The sequence below is a fragment of the Mustela nigripes genome, chromosome 3 (assembly GCF_022355385.1).
Source record: "Mustela nigripes isolate SB6536 chromosome 3, MUSNIG.SB6536, whole genome shotgun sequence".
Taxonomy (NCBI): domain Eukaryota; kingdom Metazoa; phylum Chordata; class Mammalia; order Carnivora; family Mustelidae; genus Mustela; species Mustela nigripes.
Genome location: NC_081559.1, coordinates 136,566,328 through 136,593,732, shown reverse-complemented (window position 1 = coordinate 136,593,732; position 27,405 = coordinate 136,566,328). Strand labels below are relative to the sequence as shown.

The 27,405-nt window shown below is 37.4% G+C and overlaps 1 protein-coding gene across 2 annotated transcripts in view; it reads left to right on the top strand.

The window, feature by feature from the left end:
- Positions 1–27,405, top strand: part of EYA1 (EYA transcriptional coactivator and phosphatase 1) — a 360,536-nt gene that overhangs the window by 9,974 nt on the left and 323,157 nt on the right. For both annotated transcript variants that reach the window (XM_059394706.1, XM_059394705.1), the window contains exon 2: positions 1,820–1,927. In XM_059394706.1, coding sequence (XP_059250689.1) covers positions 1,895–1,927 — 33 coding nt within the window. In that variant the 5' untranslated portion in view covers positions 1,820–1,894. The remainder of the gene's footprint in view (positions 1–1,819; positions 1,928–27,405) is intronic.

Here is a 27,405-nt window from a genome sequence, read left to right as displayed (position 1 = left end):
CCTCCAACAGCAATGATGGGGTGATTTTAAGATTCAGTTCTGTACTTTTGAGCAATTGGAAATAGAGTACTATGTTGTGTTTTCTTGGTTTAGCAGACTGTAAATACATCCACAGCATTTTTATTTATACATAACCTGAAGTTATAAAATTGTTTTTGGTGAAAATTAAAAAAAACAACACTGTGCTCTAGTAAGGATTCTCAAAATTTGTGGAGTCTAGTTATTTATGAGTCTTAAGTTATGGAAGAAGCATCACCTTTGTGCTGACAGTGGTTAAGGCATATATTTTCCAGCATTGATAATTGTGAGGGAAACAAACATAAATGAAAATGACTCTAGTATTTCAAAGTTACCTCCCAAATCATTCAGGCTTGGGATCTTTTACTTGAAGATTATGTGTGTAAATACATGCATTCATGAACTTACACATATAAAATATATGCCTGTAAGATAAAATCCAATTGAAATCTCCCATTTCACAGATAGTAAAACTGAGGCTCAGAGGGATAAATTATTTACCTCAGATCATTCAACTAGTTAGTGGCAGAGTCAGAACCTAAATTCAGATCTCTTGACTTCCAGGGGAGTGGTTTTCCTACCATCTAACACGCAGAGTTTCAAGAACTTTTACAAAAAGTGGTACTGAAGTCAGCCAACCACATACTCATGGTGCCTAGGTAGCTCATTGGTTAAGCATCGGACTCTTGGTTTTGGCTCTGGTCATGGTCTCAGGGTTGTGAGATAGATCCCTGTGTTAACTCTGGGCTGGGTGTGGAACCTGCTTAAAATTCTCTTCCTCTTCCTCTCCCCTGCCCCTCACATGCACTCGCTCTCTCTCTCTCTCTCTCTCAAAACAAAACAAAACAAAACAAAAAAACAAAAAAAAAAAGAAGAAGAAGAAGACTACTACATATTCTCTGTCCTGTAATTTTGTCTTGGGTAATATTAAGATCATGTCTTTATTTTTTTCCTTAAAATTCCATAATATTTAAATATCTATGTTGGAGTTGATATAAGGCATGTAGAAAAATGTCTTAGTTGCCAAGCCCAAGTAAGAGAACCTGAGGATTTCTTTTGGGTTCCTCATTTGAAGATGAACATGAAAATCAATTCAGAAAGTTAGGAAATGAGACTGGGAAGCCAGGAGACTATATTATTATTATTATTTTTTGAAGATAGCTAACGGCAGAATATATTTCAACATACTATATTTATTGTACACACCTTGCGGCATCCCCAAAGCCCACTCTTCTCAAAGGTGTTGAGTCTCTGAAGGTTCAGAATTGATCAGCCGTGAAACTGTGACCTAATGTAAACTTGCTAAGAAATAGTATAATAATATCCTTGCCCTGAGGCTAAAACACTCAACTCTAGATTTTCTCTTTTATCCTTGCTCAGACTACAATCATATCTCTTTGTTACTATTTCCTCTTTGCATTATGGTGCAATTGACGTTGATAAATAGCTTGGAGAAACTGAATTCAAAAAGAAAAAAAAAAGCTCTTGTACTGTTGGCTCAAAAATAATGTGTTGTAGAAAGCCCTCTCCTTGGCCTCTCCATTCTTTTTTTTTTTTTTTTTCCCTTGGGCTGCAGCAGCTGACAGCAGACACACTGAGCTATAATTTGGCCACATTTGGCTCATGTAAATTGTGATAAACAGTGAGCCCATAATATTTATTTTAAAGATTCATTCAGTGAAGGTAAGCATTCTTGACTTGTGTATACATGCAAGTAAATGGAAAGCTGCAGATGCAGAGATCAGCTCTTGATTTCATGCCACACAATTAATACGGCCGCTTGGTGCTCTATTCTTCACAGGTGCAGGGGTGTTGGAGCCCTTTGAAGAAGTGTGTAGCTAATAGCCCATATATAATTCAGAAGAAAAAGTCTTCAATGGAAGACCCCCGGGGGATAAATGGACAGTCTGTAAGTAAACAGAATGTCAATCCTAAGGAAAGAGTTATTACTCTTAAAATCGTAATTACTATTTTTGTTGTAACCTGAGTGTCTGGAAATTCCTCAAAAGCTCTGTACCCATTTTTAATGATTTTAGAAGTTATGAATTAAGTAGTACGCTATTTAATCAGCTTAACCTAATTTATTATCTGTCTTAGAGATACCAGAAATCAAAAGTAGAGTTCTGGAAGAAAAATGCCAACCTTTAGTATGACTTAATTACACCAATATGAATAATGTTGTTTTAAGGCTTACATTTTTCCTTACCTCTGGGAAAACATACATTTGTCTCATAAAACTTGAAATTAATGTCTAAGTTTTGGATTGCCTTGTGTGTATTTGTTTTACGAATACGTGTGCATGCGCATCCTTTAAATGTGTGTTCATTGTTTATTTCCCAGTTTGATAAACTCTTGAATGCGCTTTAAGTTAAGGAGAACTTTAGTTTTAAGGTCTCTTTGGTTTTATTTCTTTTGTTTATTCTGTGAGCAGAAGAGAAAGGATTTAGAAATTTTCCTCAGGTTCATATCAGGAAGAAAGCAAGCTTCCTTTGGCTCATCAACAAATATTCCCAACTAGAGGTAACCTTATAAATAACTTTGGAGGTATTGAATAAGGCAATGGATATTAATTTTTAAAGAGCACACATCAGTAGGTTAAAGTTGTTATGGAAAATGTCCATAGCAATGTTTGGGCTGGCCTTCGTGACTTTGTCTTTTAGGTTTTCTGATCAGATATGATGCTTGTAGACCTGTGGTTTCAGGGCTCAGCTCTGTCCACAGTAGAATTATTACAAACCTGAAGTGTGATCTTTAGTAATGCAGTTGTGGTTCCTGTAAATGTGTGTTTTACAAGACCTGTTGGTGTTATGCAATAAGCAGTAATGGCTAATGGATAAGGATTTTAATAACAAAGGGTCAAGTGCCATCAGAGTACTTTTGTAGTCACACTGTATGCAATTACAGGGTGTATTTTTATAGATTTCCTCAGTCATCTTGTGAGGTAATTCACATGAACACTTCGAGATCATTCCATAAGGTCTAGCTTTTAGCCTAAACAGGCAGAGGACCTTTAACCCATTTAATTTGTTTGTTTGTTCTTTTAAATTCTTGTAATGCGCCTTGTGCATTTGATTTTATTATTATGTTAAAATATTTTTGTAGTGCTTGTGAAATTAATGAAAAATTCAACTTGCTAATAACTTCCTACTTATTGCCCTCTTTCGTGTAACTTTTCTCTTTAGGTTGATGTAAATTGATACGGTGTAAAGTAAAGTGTATCTATAACATCCTCAAGTTTTACTAAAAATATGGTATAGAACTTGTGTGATGGCCTTTTGAATTGGTCTTGGGCCCCTGGAGTCCTCCTCTGGTTGCTGGTTGTCAGTTCTGGGGTGTCAGCTAGCTGATGCTGGTCCCGGCGAAATGTCCTAACCGCAGTACCTTAACTGCTTGCATTACTGCTTGACATGAGAGACTCCACTGTGCTCTCTATGTCTATGGAGTCTCATCCACAGACTCCAGATGGGAAGAGGACCTTGAACATAGCTGAAAACACTCGTGTAACCCAGGAAAGGAAAAGGATCAAAAGCAGACTAGGAACAGTATCAAGAAGAGCTCACACTCTCGAACATGAACTGAACTTCCCCTTTATTGGCTTGTTCACCTTTCAAAGTCGTTGTAGAACAAGTTTCAACAATCTCCAGAGCAACCACAAGAGCACATTGTACCCCCACCGTACCCGAGTCAACATTATCAACATGCAGCCGTTCTCATTTCGTCTTCTTTCATACACGGCCATGTCACCACAGAGACACCACTCTTCTTTTATAGTTGTTTGTTTTTTTTTTAAGATAAAATTTGCGTACACTGAAAGGCTCAAATCTTAACTGTACAGTTTTGGTGAATGAAAATGCCCACGTAATCCATATCCTACCAAAAATTAGAACATTTCCATCTGCCCAGAAAGTTCTCACCCCAAATTTTCTCACTTGATACTTCCCAGTACCCACCCCCCATCCAAGTCCACCATCCTTCCAATGGTTTTCACCTTTGATCAGTTTTGCTTGTTCCAAAAGTTCATATACATTGAGTCCTCCAGCATGTTTACTTTTGTTTCTGCCTTCTTTCATTTAGCATTAGGCTTCTGAAGAGTAATGAGTGTCGTTGCATGTACTAGTATTTTTTTTTTTTTGCTAAATAGTATTTCATATAAAATATTCTTTTTATACAATATTAAGTATATTCTATGCATTTCTCTGGGAACCTCAATTTCTGCATCTATAACATAAGGAGAGAGAACTCTCATTTAACCTAGTGTCCTTTATAGCTTTACTTTTGTAGCATACTTTCTCCTCCTCTACAGACCTTTGCTCACAGAATTTCCTCTGCTAATGGCCCATTCTAGATTGTGCCTCTTCTGATAAGACTTCATACTTGTTTCCCTCAGCATATTTCTGATAGGAGTAGTAGCTTTATTTAGTTCCCTCAGCAGAGAAATGGTATTTTTTTTTTTAAAGAAAAACTTCTTGAGAAGTTTCACACACCAGTTTTTAAAATGTATCTATAAAGCTCACCATGTGTAGTCATCAGCGTAAAATTACGAATCTCTATTGCCTTTGCAAATAATAATTCTTTCTCACACCTCAATGGTTCTTTCTCTACTCCCTAGATAAAAAGATATGTGACTAGGTGGGAGAAGAGACAGTGGAGCCTCTACATCCCTTCTTTGAAGCCTGGACATCTGGGCTGGGCAGGAGGCTAACGAGAGGGCTGCCTCTTTTAGCTTCTTGACAGCTGTGAGCCCAGAGGGTCTCTGTGTGTAAGAGGCTGAAAAGAAATCCCAAGGCCTTCAATGGGCAGTGAAGAGGGAATGCTCTTCACATGCTGCCATGCAATGTGAGATTCAAAGCTAAGTTCTGAGGTGGCCTGTGATTCTTTGAGGGAGAGAAAATGATGAGCTGAGCATCAGAGAGTATAATATTCCTATAATTTAGCCTCTTGACCCTCGAGGTACTTTGGAAATGAATCTGTCATGTGACAGGGGACTATCGGCAGAGGTTCAGGAACTTCTCATTTTGTTCCTAAGTAGACATGGCACTGGACAAAAATGTTACATTGTAAGTTCCATCTTTCTTATTCTGGAATGTTCTGTATATGTGCTTTCCACATCTAGAAAGAAGTAGCTCATGTGATTTTGTAAGTTTGGTCCACCCTTTAGTTTGCCTCATGAGGACGGAAAGGAGAGGAGGAGGAGGCCCATCATAATGCTGGACACTCCTCCCCCACCTCTTGAGGAGGACCCATTCGGGGAACACAGCTCCATTTTCCCTCAGGAGAACCAAGACTGGCCCTCTCTGAGGTAAACACCTCTGAAACACAAACATCAAAGAGCCCAACAATGGCTATGTCTTTCAATTTCTTTAGAGTATGAAGATTTCTGGAAGGAGATCATGTCAAGATTTAAAAAAAAAAAAAAAAGCATCTGCTAACTCTTTGGGGGGGAAAAAGTGAGTCAAGAAAATATATCATTGTGTTTTTCTTATGAAGTTGTGAGGCCAGCAGTTAAAAACCCACCATGTAATCACCTGACCCTTGTATCTGAATTAGACAGCCTGGTATCTTGAAAACCACATTTTAGATTCAGAGTCAGAAGACCTGGTTTTAACTGTTACTAGTTGTATGGACCTGGGGTAGATTTTCTAGCATCTGTCCCTTCAGCAGTAAAACAGAGATGATAATTTTTGCCTTCTTCTACTTAAAATTGCAGTGTTGTAAGTAAGTAGAATCATGTATTTTAAAGTTCTTTGAAAACTGAAAAGTGCAATATAACTCTAATGCACTTTTATTGGAAATATCTCTAGGAAAATGTGGTCATGGATAGCAAATTATCTGGCCACCTGCAAGTTTGCAATAAGAATTTTAAAATGCAACCATCATACCAGTGCCAATTATAAGCACTAACACTATCTATATTTGCTTGTGTGTTGTCAGCTATGGGGGGAATCAGGTCTCCCGAGACTTTTCTAAAGAAAAATTTTATTATAAATCCTAGATTGTTAACTCGCTTATATTACAAAAATTTCAAATGATGATATTCTAAAGCTTTTAGGAATAACAGTATATTAAGTCTCCATTGTATTCTCTCAAATGTACCTCTTATGCCTTAAATTATAGTAAATGTGAAATGCTAACTCCAGCTTTTGCTGAGATGCTGGATTTTGCAAGAAAACCATTAAATAACATATGTACAGACTTTATTCCTATACTTGAAGATTCTCAAAATGAAAAGTGACTTTTAACCAAAATGGAAAAATGAAATATTTATTTTATTAAGAGAGAGGCACACTGTTGAGCAGAAGTTACTAAAAGCAGTTATTTAATACATATGTGTAAACCGAATTAACTGGGAAATTATAAATTAAATCAGGATTTCACTTATGCAGCTTCACCATAAATGAGAGGTTTTATAGCCATGAAATTTTTAAATAACTTAAATTTAAAAATAGAGAATTCACTGGTTTTCAGTTTCCTTTCTTTTCTTTTCTTTTTTTCTTTAAGCTTATTTGTTATCTGTTTCTTCAGGTTGCTGTAACAAATTACCATAAAGTAGGGGGCATAAAACAACGGAAATATATCATCTTATACTTCTGAGGCTAGATGTACAAAATGAAGGTGCTGGCAGGGCTCCTGCAGAAACCTAGAAAAGACTTCTTCCTTGCTTCTCTGGAGCTTCTGGCAGTTTGCTAACAATCCTTGTCATTCCTTGGCTCGTAGCTGCAGCATTTTGACCTCTGCCACATGGCACATGGCATTCCCCCATTTATATCTGGGTCTCTTCTTCTCTCTTTATAAGGACGATAGTTATATTGGGTTAGAGCCCAACCTAATGACTTCATCTTAACTTGATATTTGCGAAGACCCTATTTCCAAATAAGGGCACGTTCACAGACACGGGAAATTAGGACTTGAACAGACTTTTTTGGGGTGTGGGATGCGATACAACTCAACACATAACAAAGTCCAGTAAATATGTGAAGCCTAAAATAAAACCTTATCTTTGCCTACCCATCCCGCCTCGAATGTCTGAAGAACTCTGGTTTATTTGGTCTAAAGTGGGACAATCACCACGAGCTGGTTTAAACAAACAGAAGGGAAATCTGAAAGGAAGGAAGGAACTAGGAAATCTAGGCAGTTTTCTTTCTGTTTTTCTCTACACATTTTCTTCAGTTCTGTCTCTTTCTGTGGGCTGGCTTTGTCTGCTCCCCTTATACATTCTCTGGCTTACTGGGTCATCCACTGTGCGGAAAGGGAGGCTCTGATGGGTACTGCCGGGGTTTTGAATCTGTGGCGGGTAGAGCAGGGGGCTGCAGCAGAAACAGGAAGATTCCCAGATTAGGGGGCTTGGCAGACCACCCAACAGGTACCTCTTTGACCCTTCATGAAAATTCATCAGGGAGACACCAGTTTGAAACCATAGGTCTAGTCCTACCTCAACATTTATAGTTGGGAAGAAAGAGCCCTGATGTGCCATCACTTACATTCTGATCATTTTGATAGAAATATATATATATATTTTAGATTATTTATGTATTTATTTGACAGAGAGAGAGATCACAAGTAGGCATAGAGGCAGGCAAAGAGAGAGAGGGGGAAGCAGATTCCCTACCGAACAGAGAGCCCTACATGGGGCCTGATCCCAGGACCCTGAGACCCAGTGACCCAAGCCGAAGGTAGAGGCCTAACCCACTGAGCCACCCAGGTGCCCCTTGATGGAAATATCTAATAACAAATAATTCTTTCCTGATGACTTAAGGTTCCTTTTATAACTATGAGCTATAAGCTGCATCCCTAATATCCTAGTTTTTCTACTCTCCTTTGACCCATCTGAGAACAGTGATGCTTAGCCTTTTCAGTCGTGGAGCGTAGAGCTGGGGCAGAACTGGTCGGGATGGGTGCACAGCAAAGAGATACCAACTTCTAAGTTAAGCCAGGAAACCCTGACGCGGACTCAGAATACCTGGTTTTGCGTCACAGCTCAAATATAGGGCCTTGGGAAAGTTATTTCAATTCTTCTTGGCTTCAATTTTGTTTTTGTAATAGAGATAATAAAATCTATATTGCTGGGCATCTGTGATGAAGAAATAAGCTTGCATATGTCAAGGCACTGTGTAAACTGTAAAACGATATATACAGTCGCCTGTGCCAAGCCTTGTGGGGCATCTTTCCCCAAAGCACAGGACATTTGGAGTCAAATATGTCTGCTACTGTCTTTTCTCCATCCTTGGGCAAGATTTTAGCCCTCTCTCAGCGCCAGTGCTTCCTCGTTTGTAAAGTGGGGTTAGTAATACCTTCCTTGCATGGCTGTATGGTTCAAAATAATGTATAAAAGACATCTAGTGACTAAGATCAGTTTCTGGAGTCGGACTCCTAGGGTTCTGGTTTGAGCGGTGGTTCTCACGTGCTGCGTGACACTGGGCATGTCTGTGTGCCTGCCCCAGGCCATTTTCCTGGTCTCTAAGTGTTGATGAAAGTCATAACTGACACCACGGGTTGGTGTGAAGATTGAATGAGAGTATTTCCATGACGATGCTATGTCAGTGTTTTCCGTTGTAACTGACATGTCGGTCAGATGTAAGGGTAAGCACTTAAAAAACTTGAGTTGTTATTTAATTAAAATGGATTTGATTGGGGAGGGTGAAGTACTACCTCTTAATTTAATTTTTTTTAAATTTATTTTCAGCGTAACAGTATTTATTATTTTTGCACCACACCCAGTGCTCCATGCAATCCGTGCCCTCTCCAATACCCACCACCTGGTTTCCCCAACCTCCCACCCCCCACCCCTTCAAAACCCTCAGATTGTTTTTCAGAGTCCATAGTCTTTCATGGTTCACCTCCGCTTCCAATTTCCCTCAATTCCGTTCTCCTCTCCATCTCCCCTTGTCCTCCATGCTATCTTAATTTAATTTTAATGGACACACATCCACAGGGTTAAGATGAGTGATGACTCGGGATGTCAGATTCATGCTGGAAGGAACTAGGCACATTTTCCCCTTTGCACGGGCAAGCCTGGTGCGGCACATTAAAGTACCCAGGTTGGAATGTGATCTGAGCGTTTGGAAGAGACTGGCTGTTAGCGTTCAAATTGGGCACCAGGTTTTATTACCAGCTGGGTATTTTAGATCAAGAATTAAACCTAGACAGGAAAATTGCTCCAGAGCCAGGACAGTGACTTGTTTATATTTCTAGGGCCAAACACAAGGTCAGGCCCTTTACATGCACTCAGTAAATGTTTGTTTATCTGAGTTGGCTGGCAGCTCATGTCCTGGTATAGCTCAATTGGTCCATATGCACCAAACAGATGGAGTGTGACAGGGATGAAAATTGCTTGTGGCTGATGCTGGACAGAAAGGAGAGAGGAGTTCTGACCATTCAGACTCCCTGCCTCCGGTCTGTCTCTCTGCACTCTTAATAATTCAGGATCAGATGCGTATGTATATGACTGTTAGCAATGATGCTATGTGTGTCTCTCTTTCTGAGTAAAAAGCACAGACTCTGGGACTTTTTTTTTTTTTTTTTTTTTTGGAAGTAGGAAAGGCAGCTTAAATCCTTAACAGAGACAAAGAAAACCTCCTGGTTTATATCTCTTGTAAACATCACCCAAAGTGTGGGCTGGAATAAGAAAGCCCTTCCAATATAGCAATAATATAATAAACATTCTCATGTAGAGAAAGTAAAAGACCAGAGAGTAAGTATTTTGGACTTTGAGGGCAAGAAGGTCTCCAGTCTACAGCTGTGGCATGAAAGTCTGGGAGGTAGGGAACCGAGCCACAGGCTGCGGTTAATGCCCAAAGAGAGACTGCGCCCCCCCCTTTGTTCACCTGTTAGCACATGCAGGTGAGGCTGCACTTGTACCTCTACCCCCTTTCAAGGTTTCTCATTTTGTCCCTCTCAAGCTAGCTCTGTCATCTTGGATGTGACTTTTTCCTCCCACTGGCCTCCTTGTTCCCATTTATAAAATGAAGGATTGAGGAGATCTCTTTTGGTTCTAACAAAGAATGATTCTATTAGTGTTGATAATGTATTGGGTAATCGAAGTTAGTAAAGTTTAGACATCACAGAATGAATACGTGTGCTGGCCACCAAGGGATGGACAAAAGGACCCATCACTTTCTGCAACCCCACCAAGTGCTCTGTTTGATGACCCCATTCTATATAGTTCAAATTCCAGGTTTGAACCGTAATGTGATGAGTCTTCCCATTTCTAAGGTCTCCTGTTTTTTTTTCTGTTGCAACTTTCTTCATCCCTCAGTCAATGAATACTATTGTTTGTGGAGCCTGTAATACATCTTTATTCTGGCACTTATAACGTGATAAGGGGTTTTTGCTGCCCATACTGCTGTATATGTATAGTTTTATTTTTATGTAATATCATATACAAATGTTCCTATCATTTTTTAAAATTTTTTATTTTATTTTTATTTTATTTTTAAAGATTTTGTCTATTTATTTGACAGACACAGATCTTAAGTAGATACACAGACACAGGTCTTAAGTAGGCAGAGAGGCAGGCAAAGAGAGAGGAGGAAGCAGGCTCCCTGCTGAGCAGAGAGCCCGATGATGTGGGCCTCAATCCCAGGACTCTAGGATCATGACCTGAGTCAAAGTCAGAGGCTTTAACCCACTGAACTACCCAGGCACCCCCTATCATTATTTTTTTTTTAATTTATTTATTTGTCAGAGTCAAAGGGAGAGAGAGTGAGCGAGCACAGGTAGACAGAGAGGCAGGCAGAGGCAGAGGGGGAAGCAGGCTCCCTGCCGAGCAAGGAGCCCGATGGGGGACTCGATCCCAGGACCCTGGGATCATGACCTGAGCTGAAGACAGCTGCTTAACCAACTGAGCCACCCAGGCGTCCCCCCTATCATTATTTTTAAAAGATGCTGGGAAGAACAATAAAGAAGCACTTCTGCATCTTGTATCCCATTCCTGAATGTGTTTATAGTGATTTTAACTTAAGTATACAAATTCACTGATACTCCTCCCTTTAAGATATGAAGCCTTTCGATGATGAACCCCTTGAGTTGACCCCTCCTGTTGGGTAGGGTCTGGACCTAGTGACTCACTTCTAATAAGCAGAAACACGAGCAGAAATGGTATGCCACCATGGATATTAGGTCATAAAAGTCACTCTGGCTTCCTCCTTGTTTTCCTTTGAATCACTCACAGTAGTGAAAGCCAGTTGCCATGTGGGGAGGGTGCTCAGGGAGTCTCATGGACAGGACCATGTGGCCAAGAACGAAATCTCCTTCTTTTCCCTCCATGTGATGGCACCTTCTTGGAAGTAGATTCCCCAGCTGGAGTCCAGCCTATAGGTGACAGAGCCCCAACAGACAACCTTGGTGTATCCTCCCGACAGCCCCTATATCCAGATATCTCCGTATCCCCTGATACTTAGATAGCCTGCTCCCAGATTTCTGACTCTCAAAAATTGTGTGAGATGATAAATGTGTGTTATTTTAAGAGGCTAAGTATTGGGGTAATTTGTTACGTAGTAATAGATGACTAATACAGTGATCCCTTTCACTTATTTTTGCATTAAAATGATCTTTACTCCATATTTGTGAATAAGTGAAGCTTGATAATTTATATAATTATATAAATAAATGTTATATTTCTTACAGATAATATAGTTACATAAATACATATAATTGTATAAATATAGCTAATATAACTTGTTTTTCTGATTGTGTTTCATGTAGAATCAATCACAGGGTGTTTTTATTTTTTTCCCTTTTGCCAGCTGGGTACCTTTGGATGTTAATTTATTTATCTTTATCTGTTCCCCCCATTAAACAAACAGAACTTTTTCTTCTTGATACAATAAATGCTCTGAACTGCTAATTAGGGTATATTTTATACTGTGTTATATTGTCAACACATACTCACAAATCTGCTTGCCTTCTTGATAGTGAGCTATCAGAGGGCAGAGAACCTGGAGAGGAATAGTCAGTCACCTGTCTCTTTGACAATCAGCCCTCTGTTTTGTACATTGTAGACGCAAACGATGTTTTGGTTGATTCAATGAATGAATGAATAAGTACAATTGCCTAGAGCGAAGATTCTGTAAACAGGAGAAATCTTTCTAATTGCTGGTTGGGCAGCTTTTACTCCACATATCTCCGGGGAACCAAGCACCTTTGGAAACAGACCAGAATCAAGCTCAGAGCCTTTCTTGCTCTGTCAGGTTTCATGAAGGTAGAGGGACACTGAAAACAAACACGACTGCTGTGAAATGTCTTCAACTGGACCTCCATTAATGGAAATTTCTGATAATTTAAGCAAAGGATGCAGCTAATTCTTATGTGTGTCCTTTTATGAAAACAGGATTATAAAATGACACTATAGTTTTACCTGTGTATACGAATATAGAAAAACAGTTGGGCAAAAGAGGCTGACAATCATATACCAAATATTTCATGTGCTTTTGTAAATAAACCTTATTCACTTAGGAAATTTTCCAAAGTGTTCTGCTAGGTTAAACTAGATCAATTAATGTTTATATTTCAAAGGAATTCTTGAGATCTCTATAAGAGGGCTCCCAAATTAAAACTTAACATAAATCAGACTAACGTTCTCTTATTTTTAGAATTTTGACTCACGTGACTCTATGAACATATATACAGCTATCTCACAACAATACAGCAATAACTGAGCCTGTACTCTTCCCAGTTTGTCAGGAGATAGCCGTGAGGATACAGGAGCAAGCATGGGCTTAGCAAGCCTCAGAAGTCTTGCCTCCTGACTCAGTGGCCCCTCTGGGCGTGTGCAAATCTCTGATCATCTCCCAGCCAGCGTCATTAGGGAGCCTGCTTCCTCCTCTCTCTCTGCCTGCCTCTCTGCCTGCTTGTGATCTCTCTCTGTCAAATAAATAAATAAAATATTAAAAAAAAAAAAAACAAATTTCTATGTCCCTTTTCAACAATTTCCCTTCTCTTTGAAAGGGAAACAAAAAACGGGAAAGTTTAAATTCCTGATTTTATTTCATTAATTCTTTTTTATTTTGAATTGATGTGCAGAAGACAAGGAGATGCAAGGGATAATATTATTGGGCTGTGCAAATGTTGAAACGGATGACTGTGCATTCACTAGTTCTTGCTTTTACTTAAATCATATCTAAACTAATATTTCTTTTAGGGATCCCAGAATTTAAGATAATTTGATGTCTAGAAATTCTATAATCATTTTATTATATCAGAAATCATTTGGAAAGGTATATAGTACATGATGATTTTGTCCTTTTTCGAGGCTTTTGTATTTCTTTCAAAGTATTTGGGTGTTGTTCAAGAATGAAATTTTATGCTTTGTGTAACCAGCTATTAACCTTAGCAGCAGTCATGTTTTACAAGGATAAAAATAAATCCTTGGCTTTTTATAATCTAAAAATAGTATCCAGAAAGAATATGCTAGAGTATTTATTATTCAAGCAATCTATTATTTAAAAGTTCATCTGTAGTTTCCATTTACAAAAAGAAATAGATTTTCTCAGTGTAAGGAACAATGGCCAAATACACATTTATTTCTTTTACTGTCAGTGCTCATATTGGTAATTTTTAGTCATCTGTCCATTCAGGTTTCTGTTAAACATTTAAAAAACATACATTTGTCTGGCTTCATCTGGTGGGCTGGGAGCGTAAACTTTAAAAATGGGTCCAAAAACTTCTTCTGTTTGGGTGTGTGAAATTATGTCCCCTGAAAAATGTTTATAATTGGTTAAGCATGCCTGCGTTTAACCACTTGTTTTCTCAAAATAGGAAACTACTGGTGGTGAAATGGAGCCCAAACAACTTCAAATAATTTCATCCACAAAGCTGACTTTTATTAACATTCATTTGTTAAAACGTTCCCTTTAGTCATTAGAATGACTTATTTAAGATTTCAAATTATTTGGGAAACATATATACTTAACCGTTTACTATGAATTAACAAAATCAGATCTATATTTTAACTTAATCAATTAGCATTTTATGTTGTCTTTTAAAAAAATGCTTATCTTTCCATTTGCCCAAGGATAATTTTTTAAATACGATGTCTGATTTCTGTCAAAATTGATAAAACTCTTACTTACATTTTAAATTTAAATGGTGAATCAGGCTGCCATCCTAAAACACTACTGCCCACAGATATTTTCAAATGAACTGTGTGGTCCATTTGGAATATTGAATGAGGACAATAACTCACAGAACCATCAACAATGGCCACAAGTGAAATAACTATACTCATTCACACAAGTGTGCTTTGAGATTGTACTGTGAACTTCTCTGTACTTGGAGCATTAAGAAAGTTGCATTACCTTCTTGGACAAAGGTGATCTACTGGAATTGTGACTGAAGTTAGTGTCAAAATTTTACCTATAGTGCCAATAAGAGATGAGTAGGTTTTGATACTACTTTGGAAGACCAGGCCCTACAATCTTGTGATGCTCTCACCAACCTTAAAGAGTAAGAAAGGATAGGATAATATACAAGACATTTATAAAAGTAAAGTTTGTAATCCTATAATTTAATGAAAACTTCTCAGATGATAAATGTTTTGCTAAAATATGAAAAAAAATTGCATATTAAATTGATCAAATTATTGTTCCAAGAGTCCCTTTATGTTGTTGCCAAAAAAGTTGTTTGCATCGATAGCTAAATTCTCCATACATTGTATATTTTTAAGTCATTATACCAGGAATCGTTCTTAAATACTTCAAGTTACAGGAAAAGATGAAATGGGCTGATCTTCTTGGCGGTATCAGCTTCCTTGGAGATGTTCGGTGCCTGAATATCACAACTACGAATAAATAACATTTATTCGGCCTTTACTACAGAGGAGGGGGTGTTCTAAGCACTTTACCCATCTAGCTTTAGCTCATTAGTACTTGGTGATAGTCTGTAGTAGACTCCTGCATGGGAATAACGTGGAATTGGATTACCTCTAAAATCCCTTCCACTGCTGAGATTTAGCGAATCCATGATTTATTACTTAGTGCTTAATGAAAGAGAGGAAGCAAGGCTGTAAGGATCAAGGTGGTTTTTCCATATTCAAGGAAGCAAAATGCATAATGCTCTCTGTGTTCCTTTGGGGTTAGCATATAATTTTGAAGAAAACTTGCTATATTTTCCCAGAAAGATTCACACAAAGCACATACAGATTAGAAATACTTCTGTTTCTTCCATTTTTCCAAGCCCTCTGTGAGCCCCAAAATATAGTAATCAAACTTCTTATTTCTTTATAATATCTAACAAAATTATTTAGTGACCCATGGTTAAGTAATATAAGCTGTAACTTGTTATACATTCATTCAAGGTAATAATGTGTTTCTTTTTTTGTTTTTTTTTCCTTTCCCCCTTTCTCTTATTCTCTCCTTTAACAGAAGTTCAGATCAGTAGTTAAAAATTTGATCTTAAAATGGGAAATGTAGCTAATTATTTGTTGAATAAGTAATTATCTTTGAAAATATTTATCTAACTTTTTTTGCACTTAGGGAGAAAAAAAAGTTATGTTTAGATTTTGATCATTTAAAAAAATATGTTGAGACCATATTTCCCCCATCAGAAATTTTACAGAAATCCAGGAATTCTTCAATTATTTCTCCAGGTAATAGATGCCTGCTTTTCCTGCATCCTACTTTTACAAGTTTCTGTAGGGAATCTCTAGATGAATCTTCATTTTACCGTGAAGTCTTTAAATTTCTCTTGTTTATTTGAATGAATGACTTTCCATGGTTCTGAATTTTGCAAAATTAATTAGTCTGTGAGTATTTTCAGTTAAATTAGAATAAAAATCATAAATATGATCATCTTATTAGACTTAATTCCATGATACTGAAATGTGAGGGTGATACTAAGCACAACTTTTGATATACTGAAAGCATCAGTTTTAGCCATTTTCATATATTTTTTCTCATTATTTGTTAATGTTGTTTCCATCTATTATTAATTATACTGTATATATTCTCTTTGATTCAGCTCCTAGTAATGCTGGCATAATTTGTGTTAGAAAAGAGATTTTTTTTTTTAAAGAGGGATCCAACTATAGGATTAGGCGAAAGTAATCTATGTTCCATCTTGTGATAAGTATTTTTTTTAAACTTTTGCAAATTTAATGACATGTTGAGATTCATGGAATCTTGGAAACCAGAATATATTTGCAACTAACTACAAAGACCATTTACTGCAATTGCTTATGTAAGTTTTAGAAGGACATGCATTTTTAATACATTTTTTAAAAATTTTTTTCTTGATACTGTGCTTTAGGTTTATTTATTTTATGTGCACATACTTTCGGATGGAAAAAAAAAAGTGTTCCTGGGCTTCAGCCTTGATTTCTAATCCTCATTTACCTCTTTGATAGAATTAGCACAAATTGACTGGGAGCTCCATTCAGCTCACTCAAGCTGAACTCTGGCCCCCAGGGGTTGTGGAGGTGGGGAGAGGAAGTGTTCTTCATCTCTTTCTCAGAGGTGTGGTTCTGTTTACTTTGGAAAGAAAAGATACAAGTATCTCCTAAAGTGGATTAGACATGGCAAACCGAGATGATACATTTGCACTATAAACTCTCAGGCAGCTGTGAGAATGCCTTATGTGTGAAATTTCTTACCTTCTTAAAAATCTTGATAGAGTTGTAGCTAAGCTCTTAACAGTGGAAAACAAACTGCCAATGAAGTTTATTTTCTTTTTTGCTGAGTTTTCTGGACCATTGTTCCGCTCGAGGGGCCCTGTTTGTTAGTCTTGGCTCAGAGACTTCTCTTCCTTCAGGATAAGCCCTCCTTAGGCACTTGTACAAGGCGTACTTGGGGGCTGTCTGACAGTTTATTCACAGCCCCGGCTAAAGCATAATTCAACTGCGTGACTTCCTGTCTCAGAGGAGGGGGTGGCCGGCTTTGGGGTTTGTATTTGTAATGTAAATATATAGTTGATTTTGTGGAAAACTGGGACATTTCTGTTTGTTCTCAGAAAAGATTCCTGCTCGAAGTTTTATTTTAAAGTTGGCTTTTAGCCTTTTTCACTGTGACTTGGATACTGATCTGATTTTCTGCTTTCATGGCCCTTTGTTAAAAAAAAAAAAAAAAAAACTAAAATATTTAATTCAACATTAACTGTGCTTACAAGCTACATAGCTGAATAAAATCACATTACAAACATTGTAGTATTAGATTTTATCACCATTTATTTCTTCTAGCCTGTCCAGGGATTTCTTCATGTTCAGTAGAACTAATTTGCAGTCAGACATTGAGGTCTTCTAGAAGGCCAGCAGGCTCCAGAAATTAATTTATCCAAATAACCGATCCCTCCTAGGCCAACCATAGAGGGACACCAAAATGGCCTAAGAAGGCAGAGCCTCCTTTTGAAGTCTGGAATGTTTTGACTGACTTGAAACAGGCGGCTGGAATGAAAGGATAATTTTCAGTGACCCAGGGGATTTTTTTTTGCCATTTTCAAATATTAGGTAAAACAAAGAGAAATTGCTTGCTCTAATTTAGAAAGACTTAGTAATCAGGAAGGCAACCAGACTGAGAATAAAGTTCTGAGGTATAGAGCAGAAGCTTATTTACTAAACCGAGATTGCTGGCAAAAATCAAATTTATTATACCCTGCAAGAAAATCTTATAGGGGACACATTTTAGTCAACATAGCTGTATTTTCATCACCCCTACTTGAATTATTTTCCTCATATTTAAAGAGAAAGTTAATTGCTTTGAGTTATTGCCATCTAAAAACATTACTAAGTTTTTAATCTTAATTTTAATAAACTAGGTTATCGTTTGAAATCGCCTGCTATACTAAATTAGTTTACTAGAAACGCTGAGTAGATATTTAGTATTTGTCTAATTTTCAAAAAAATTAATAGATTTTAAGGCCATCAGTTTTTTAAAGCAAACTGTCGTATGAGTAGAAGCACAGGACGGTCCAGGTGTAACAAATGTTTTTTGACTACTCAGAGGAATAGATCAAAGTCATTTTGAAAAGATTTCTTCCTTATACTGTTGATAAATATTCGTTGTCACAGAAAAAAAAAAATACCCTTTCTGTTTTTAGTGAAGAAAGGGAATTAAAAATAAGAATTAGCAACCAAACTACTTCACATTGAGGTAAAGACGGGAAATGCTTCTTTTTACACAAGACGCTCCCTGTTGCCTGTAGTGCTGTTATGCTCATGTAGTGGTATTTAGGGAAAAAAGGGCTGAATGATACTTGTAATTTAAAAGTTCTGGATATTAGATGCCAACGGACTTTATGAATGTAGGCTTTATTTGGCAGTTTTTGAGAATCACAAAGTAATATACGTGCTGATGAGGCCACAAGCATGTCAATCTTGTGGCTGCCAACTGGTCATTCTTTAATTGGTAAAATGTGGCCTGAATTAATTTAAATAGGACATCTATTGTAATTTTATTTGTTTTGATTTATTTTCAAGTTCGTTTGCTTGTTTTACATCGGGTTCATCAGGGTTTGATATTTTTACTATAGAAGTTGTCCACCCTTTTTTCTCTAAGTTTCATCTTTTCGGATCAGCTTTCCATTTAATCAGCTGCTCTTGCAAAGCCAAAGTACACAGTAAATAGAAGAAAACCTCCGAAGGCAAAGGGTTCTAATGGGAGGCAATGGTCACATTATTCTAAGGTGTTTCAGAGAGAAAATAGCATTGCCATTCACTTTTATATCATCTTTAATTTCTTCTTTTAGCTACTGAAATTCTGAGTTTAAAAAAAAAACTCAGCTCTTAAATTAGTTGTGGAAAATAGCCTTTGGGAAAGAAGGAATGTGAGAGGTTTAAGTAATGGTTCACTGGGGCCAGCAATGTTGATGGATTTCGGAGGGACGGTGAGTTAAGCTATCTTTGGTAATAAGAACTAAAACTACGTAAGGACATGGCAGATTTGAGAAATGTGTGCAGCTGAAAATGTTGCAGGGATATGTGGGACATAAGGCTTGCTCATACCAGTGGTCTGCAAAGAAGAATGTCGGCTGGGGTTGTATGATCCATTGAGTCATGGGAAGCAACTAGAATTTCTAATTTTTAATTTCATCGTTTTAAAGAGCATATATTTTGTGTAGGTTTTATATGTATTTGTGTATAGCATATAGATATATGTGTTTGTTTTATTGATGAGGAATTAATGTTTAAAAAAGCATTTAGAGGTGGTTAGTTGGGGCAATAGTTAGCTTTATATATTTTATCCTGAATATTGTCCATTAGGAATTAGCCCTTGGACATGTTGATCAGAAATCTGAAGTATCATTGACCTTTGAACGACACAGGTTTGAACTGCGTGAGTCCACTTACACGTGGATTTGTGCTATAAAGGTATTTCATCTTCTTATGATTTTCTTTCCTTTTTTTTTTTTTCAAAGGTTTTATTTATTTATTTGACAGAGAGCACAAGCAGGCAGAGAGGCAGGCAGAGGGAGAAGGAGAAGCAGGCTCCCTGCTGAGCAGAGAGTCCAATGTGGGGCTCGATCCCAGAACTCTGGGATCACGACCTGAGCTAAAGTCAGCCACTTAACCAACTGAGCCACCCAGGTGCCCCATTCTTATGATTTTCTTAATAACATTTTATTTTCTCTAGCTTACTTGTGAGACTATAGTATATAATACATATAACATACCAAATGTGTGTTAATCAACTATATGCTACAGTAAGGCTTCCCGTCAACAGTGAGCTATTAGTAATTAAGTTTTGGGGGAGTCAAAAATTATACATGGCTTTTCAACTATGCAAGGGGGTCAGTGCCCCTAAGCCCTGCATTGTTCAAGGGTCAACTGTAATTGAAATATGAAATTCCATACTCATGATTAATGTATGCATATAGATATTTTCGTTTTGGTAATACCGAGTTTGTATTTTTCTGTATGTGTGAACAGCATATCTTGGTGGGACTTGACCATATTTTATTTTTAAAAGCTAATATTAGTTTTTTGCTTGAATCACTATAAGGTAAATGTATGTCATTGCATAAATGCTATCTTATGTGTACATATAATAAGGAGTTACCTTGGGTAAAAGGTAGTTGATTTTTCTTTGAAATTATGGTAATGGACTTTACAATAACTTTTTTTTCCCCAGTATTCATTGTTTGATCATTTCTTTCCCCTTGGAATCACTGTAAATTTGACATCTGCATAAACAGAACTATAGTTACTTGGTGATAAAGTCTTAGTGATGACCGAGTGCTTTTTTTTCTAAACATTTAAAAGGTTTGCATGCAGGAGAAGACTTTGTCTTGCTATGTTTAACTGCAAATGATGGAGGATAGTGAGTTCAGTTTGAGATATTTTGAAAACCTGAGAGATTTTGGAAATATACAGGTGATTTCCATAGACCGTTAAAAATTTGGATATGGGTTGGGGTGCCTGAGTGGCTCAGGTGTTAAGCGTCTACCTTCGGCTCAGGTCATGATCTCAGTGTCCTGGGATTAAGCCCCACATTGGGCTCCCTGCCCCGTGGAGAGTCTGCTTCTCCCTCTCCCACTTTCCCTGCTAGTGTTCTCACTGTCTCTCTCTCTCTCTCTCTGCCAAATAAATAAATAAAATCTTTAAAAAATCGATTAAAAAATTTTTGGGGGGTATGGGCTTCTGGAGTGGACTGGGTACCAATAAGTAGGTGGTACTAAAGCCCATATATGAGGTAGCTCAGGAAAAGTGTGATGAAGGAGAAAAGGACCAAAGAAGAGATTTAGGGGGCTGTCAGAACCAGGGAGGAGAAGAGGAGCCAACTCTGAGGTCTGAGGTGCTGTTGGAGAGGTAGGTGATCCAGAGACCCTGAGACAGCTCCCCGAAGAGGAATGGCTAGTGGTGCCAGGTTCCTTTGAGAGATAAAGTCAGATGAGAAATAGAACAGATAGGATGTCATGAGTCCTAGCAGTTTGAGTGGGATAATGAAGGGTGAAATCCAAATTACTGTGTTGATAAGTCAATGGGAAGTGAGATACAGGGGATGCAGTACTGAGAGTTAGCTACACTTTCTAGAAGTCTGGCTGAGAAAAAATGAGTTAGGGCCATTGCTAGAGGGAGATTAAGGATTGATGGAAGATTTTTAGAGGAGAAGATGTTTATGCAGAGGGAGTCCAGGGAAAGTTTACACTTCCTCCTCTGATCCTGAGCTACGTCTAATGTCATGTTATCTCATATGCATCTCCTGTTCAGAGAGTACAACTTTGTAGGAAATGGGAGGAGAACCAATAAAGTTAGAGCTATAATATCTGTAATAAGGCTGGATTTTGCCATACAACATTCATATTTGCATAGTAGCAAATAACGACTTATGTGTTACTGGCTGAGGATTAACTTATACTAACTCTCCTGGCCCTAAAGGCCACACCTTCAATCTTGGCTTCCCATTTTCTCTGCCTGTTTCTCTGCTTGGCAACTCCTGTTTTGAAGTCAGAGGCCAGCCATATCTGATGTCTACTTTGGGAACTTCAACTAGTTGTCCCCTCTCTTCTGTGATCCTTTAAGAGCTCTACTGTGACCCTTTGTAAGTTGATTTACAACTAGCTATTTACACATCTCTCTTTCAATGACCTGTGAATTCTCAGAGGAACTCTCTCTTAATCACTAGCCCATCTCCTTGCCTGGCACTTCATGGCTCCTCAATCAATATTGCTCAAATGAATGAACTAACAAAGAAGGACTTGAATACAGACAGACTGTAAGCATTAGGAGAGGCAACCAAACACTGTCTATTTATATTCATTATACTCATCTCTGTGTAACTGGCTCAAGGCCAACTTGAACTATAAGAGGGGACAATTATTACAGTTAATTGAGATGATATTTACACATCATGACCCTGTTGACTCAAAGGAGGAACACACTTAGTTTATTAATCTCATCCTTTCAGAAGTATGTATCTGTGTAGGATTCTTATTGTGCATAATAATTTGAAGTAGAGATATGCTCTGTTTAGCATATTCATTATTTGTTAAACAAGAGAAAATAAATGAGAATTTCACAAGGAAGTTTGAATTGCCAAATGTCTTGTTGGGAGTATTTCGAGGATACAATTACAGTTTTAATAGAGGCCATCATGTTCAATGGACTATACTTGAAACATTTTTTTGTTTTTAATATTTTTCTTTACAATGGTTCCTCCCATTGCTTAAGAATCTTCAAAGTAGGGGCGCCTGGGTGGCTCAGTGGGTTAAACCTCTGCTTTCAGCTCAGGTCATGATCTCAGGGTCCTGGGATCAAGCCCCACATCTGGCTCTCTGCTCAGCAGGGAGCCTGCTTCCTCCTCTCTCTCTGCCTGCCTCTCTGCCTACTTGTGATCTCTCTCTGTCAAATAAATAAATAAAATCTTTAAAAAAAAAATCTTCAAAGTAACTGCAATTGAAAATTAATGTAAAAAAAGACTTGGGTTAAGAAATCTTTTACATAATCTTCTATGTTTCTCATCATTTATTCTAACAATGCTAGATTTGGCACTTTCTTGTCATGGTAATGCTCTGGTATGAACTGTATCAGTAGTAAAAATGTGCTACTACATAATTAATTAGCTTTTTCTTTTGATGTTGTTCAGATTCAACTTGATTTTGAGCTTGTGGTTAACTGCATACTTTTACAGAGCCAGCAACTAAGCACTTTATTTATTATAAAAGGATAATGAGATTAGTTTCTCTTAGAGTCAAGAAATTGGGCAGCAGAGGATTGGAAGGGGAGAGCGTGGCTTTGGAGTCAGATGACTTGGGTCCTCATTCAGACATTGTTACTGGCTGGCTGTGTAACCCACATCAAATTACTTATTTGGCCTTCCTCTTCCAAAAAATGAGCTACTAAAATGTTATGAGGTTGCAAGTCACATTATACAGTGCTCGGCATATGGTAGCTACTCAGTTAACATTTGTCTCTCTTTCTTCTGCTGGTTTTATTCTCCTTACTTTTGTAACTCAATGTATGTAACTCATTGTCCTTTCTTTTTCATATTTCCAATAGGAAAAAAGATCGGAGGCAAGTTTAATGCCAACTATTGGGATTTGTCTAATTCTAGATCCTACTATAGTCTCCACTTTTTGTCTTCCTTACTGATTTTTTATGTCTTTAAGTTTTCTTACAAGGCTATGCTATTTTTACAGAAGTAGTACATTGACAATAAAGCTTCAAATGATACAATAAATTATTGAAAAATAAAACAAAAGAAAACCACCTTAAATCCTACTGTTGAGAAATAACCATTGATGATACCAGATACCTATCCTTCCAGACTTATCTTAATGCATATGTGCAGATGTAAAAGAATTTTATAAAAGTTGGATTATTCTATTTAATTCTATTTGATTTCAATTAAAGAAAAAAACTAAAGTGAGCAAAAGAATTGTTGAACTCCAGAAAGATGTTACTTTTCCAAATAATATTAGCTTATAAAAGACAATCTCAAGTGAGAAAAGATGAATATAAAACTTGAGTTACTTTTTAACTATGTGTATTAATTTTAAACAGGCCACTGACTTTTTGCCCTAAAACCTGAGGAAATTAGCCCACTTCTCACTTCCTTTTTCTCATTTGACAGTTTTTGTTAGTTATTCTTTTGACATTGTCTAGGTTTATAATGTTCTGTTATAAAAATTGTGATAGTTTTTTAATCCGAAGCATTAAATGCTCTTTACTAACTCAGTAATCCAGTGTCACCACCATTCTTTTTTGTTGGTTAGTTTTGAAATTTTTAGTAAAGTAATTTTTCAAGAAGAGCTCCCGGGGTGCTCTGCTCCCTGATTTTGTGCAAGTTTGGTTAACACCTATATTGCTTTCATACTTAGAAGGCAACTTGGAAGAATGTGAGATTATTGGTTCTCATTTTTTTGTCTCCTTAGCATTGAGACATTGCATGACTTTCTTGTGTTATTGCATGCTACTGTGAGTGATGTTATCGACCTGATCTTTAACCCTTGTGCGTGATTACATTCTTTTCTCCTTGAATATCCTTCCTATCTTTCTTTGTCCTTGAGATTTAGTAAAAACATATATTTGGGAATTGATTTTACTGTATCACTATTTTGTCTTTTTTTGGTGGCACATAGTGTGTCTTTTAAAGCATTTACTAGAAAAACTTTATAATGCTCTGTGAGATTGGTGTGCCTTTTAGATTGAAAAATTCAAGTATAGATTTCAAGAGCAATTTTGTTTTATTGTATTTTAAATTTTAGTCTTTTCATTTGCTGAGTTAATTCCTTCTGGATACTGATTGTGCATATGGAAGGTATCTATTGTCTGCTCTTCAGACATTCTCCATAAAATCCATTTTTAATTATCTTCCATTTTTTTTAAGATTTTTTATTTACTTATTTGACAGACAAAGATCACAAGTAGGCAGAGAAGCAGGCAGAGAGAGAGGAGGAAGCAGGCTCCCCACTGAGCAGAGAGCCGAAGGTGGGGCTCAATCCCAGGACCCTGGGATCATGACCTGAGCTGAAGGCAGAGGCTTTTTTTTTTTATTGTACTTTAAAAAACTTTTATTAAAATAATATGTGGGGGAACACTCAACATGGACTTATTCTGTTAGTTGATGGTAAATTGAAGTCTTACCATAAAATGTCAGTTTAACTTTTATCTATAATATTATTAGGATTTACGGGAATTTTGTATTTCCTAAGAAACATCGAGCCCATCCTATATAATAGAGTGATAATCATTATTTCAGGTCGTTTATAGGGGTAATTGTTGGCCAGCTAAACACAGTTGCCAGTGTATAAGCCTGTGTGTCCAAAATTTCCTGACAGAAGACACTTTGCACAGTGTTTAGGAAAGAACAGATAAAGTCCAGATTAGTTTAGAGGAGAAGGTGAATTGATTGTATCCAGATCAGGTTTTCTGGTGAGATGAGTTGGAGGAGAGGAATAAACAGAATGGTGGGGGGTGCCTGGGTGGCTCAGTGGGTTAAAGCCTCTGCCTTCAGTCAGGTCATGATCCCAGGGTCCTGGGATTGAGCCCCACATCTGGCTCTCTGCTCAGTGGGGAGCCTGCTTCCTCCTCTCTCTCTGCCTGCCTCTCTGCCTACTTGTGATCTCTGCCTATCAAATAAATAAATAAAATCTTAAAAAAAAAAAAAAAACAGAATGGTGGAAGAAGGAAAGAAAGATTAATTGAGTGAAAGCAAGAGTAAAAGGGGAAATCTTTTCCTAATTTTTTTTGACAGTGTAGAGTCTAAGGAACAGAAAAATAGATATGTGTAGGCAAATAAGAATTAGTGACCTAAGATGTGACAATTAGAACTCTAGTCCTGGGAGATACTATGCGGAAAATAAGACAATTTGGGCTATGCTATTTCATACTTTTTGTTTAATTTTGCTTTAATTGGACTTGCAAAAAATGAACTTATCACAGAATTATTGTTCCATAAATTAAGAACCTTCACAATAGCCCTTGGGAGAACACTGAGCTAATACTAATAGGAAATAAGGATTGTTAATTAATGGACCTCTACCATAATCATTGCTTCTTTAGAACAAAAATGATTAGATTTAGGTCATACATATTATTCTGTCCTCTTTCATTATTAAGTCATAAAGATACATTGAATTGAAATGGATTTACCATTCAATATTGTCACACTTCTGGAATACAAGATTATTCTAAATCCAGGTCATGAAGGTAAGACCTCTTCATATAGAATCCTCAGACCCTATATAATTTTTAAACAAGTAGCTCTATTAGATTACATTGGGTTTTTTGTTTGTTTGTTTGTTTCATTTATTTATTTATTATTTTTAAATTTTTTAATAAACATATAATGTATTTTTATCCCCAGGGGTACAGGTCTGTGAATCGCCAGGTTTACACACTTCACAACACTCACCATAGCACATACCCTCCCCAAGGTCCATAACCCCACCCCCCTTCTCCCAATCCCCCCTCCCCCCAGCAACCCTCAGTTTGTTTTGTGAAATTAAGAGTCACTTATGATTTGTCTCCCACCCAATCCCATCTTGTTTCATTTACTCTTTTCCTACCCCCCAAACCCATGCTGCACCTCCACTTCCTCATATCAGGGAGATCATATGATAGTTGTATTTCTCCAATTGACTTACTTCACTAAGCACAATACCCTCTAGTTCCATCCACATTGTCGCAAATGGCAAGATTTCATTTCTTTTGATGGCTGCATAGTATTCCATTGTGTATATATACCTCATCTGCTTGATCCATTCATCTGTTGATGGACATCTAGGTTCTTTCCATAGTTTGGCTATTGTGGACATTGCTGCTATAAACATTAGGGTGCACGTTGCCCCTTCAGATCTCTATGTTTCTATTTTTAGGGTAAATACCCAGTAGTGCAATTGCTGGGTCATAGGGTAGTTCTATTTTCAACTTTCTGAGGAACCTCCATGCTGTTTTCCAGAGCGGTTGCACCAGCTTGCATTCCCACCAACTGTGTAGGAGGGTTCCCTTTTCTCTGCATCCTCACCAGCATCTGTCATTTCCTGACTTGTTAATTTTAGCCATTCTGACTAGTGTGAGGTGGTATCTCATTGTGGTTTTGATTTGTGTTTCCCTGATGCCGAGTGATGTGGAGCACATTTTCATGTGTCTGTTGGCCATCTGGATGTCTTCTTTTCAGAAATGTCTGTTCATGTCCTCTGCCCATTTCTTGATTGAATTATTTGTTCTTTGGGTGTTGAGTTTGCTAAGTTCTTTATAGATTTTGGACACTAGCCCTTTATCTGATATGTCATTTGCAAATATCATCTCCCATTCTGTCAGTTGTCTTTTGGTTTTGTTAACTGTTTCCTTTGCTGTGCAAAAGCTTTTGATCTTGATGAAATCCCAATAGTTCATTTTTGCCCTTGCTTCCCTTGCCTTTGGTGACGTTCCTAGGAAGAAGTTGCTGTGGCTGAGGTTGAAAAGGTTGTTGTGGAGGCAGAGGCTTTAACCCACTGTGCCACCCAGGTGCCCCTTCCATTTTGTTTTGAAAGATTTTCTCCAGCTTCTCTTTGGTATCTCTGACTGTTCCGTTCATATTTATTCTATTTATTGTTGCTTCTCTTGTAGATTTTTATCTTCGTAAAGAACCATTCCTAATTTTTTTTCTGTTTCTTTCAGGAGTTTTGCCGGATCAATTTTATCACCCCTTGTTGTTTCATAGTGTCTCTTTGAGTTTTCTTTCTTTCTTTTTTCTTTTTTTTTTCTTTAAGATCTCACGCAGTCTATAAATTTTCTTTAAGAACTCATGTGGTCTATCTAAAACTTTTTCTAAACTCTTTTTTTCACTCTCCCTACCTAATGTCTCTTGTGACATACAGAGTTCTGGACTATTGAGTGCCTTTCTGAAATTTCCTATTGAAGTACATTGAGCCTAGAAGACATTTTCACTCATTCATGAAGCTACTCTGAAGGGATATTAGGGAAGCTAGTGATTTCCTCTAATGGATCAGGGTTGGCATTAGACAAAATGTACAGTCTCTCAC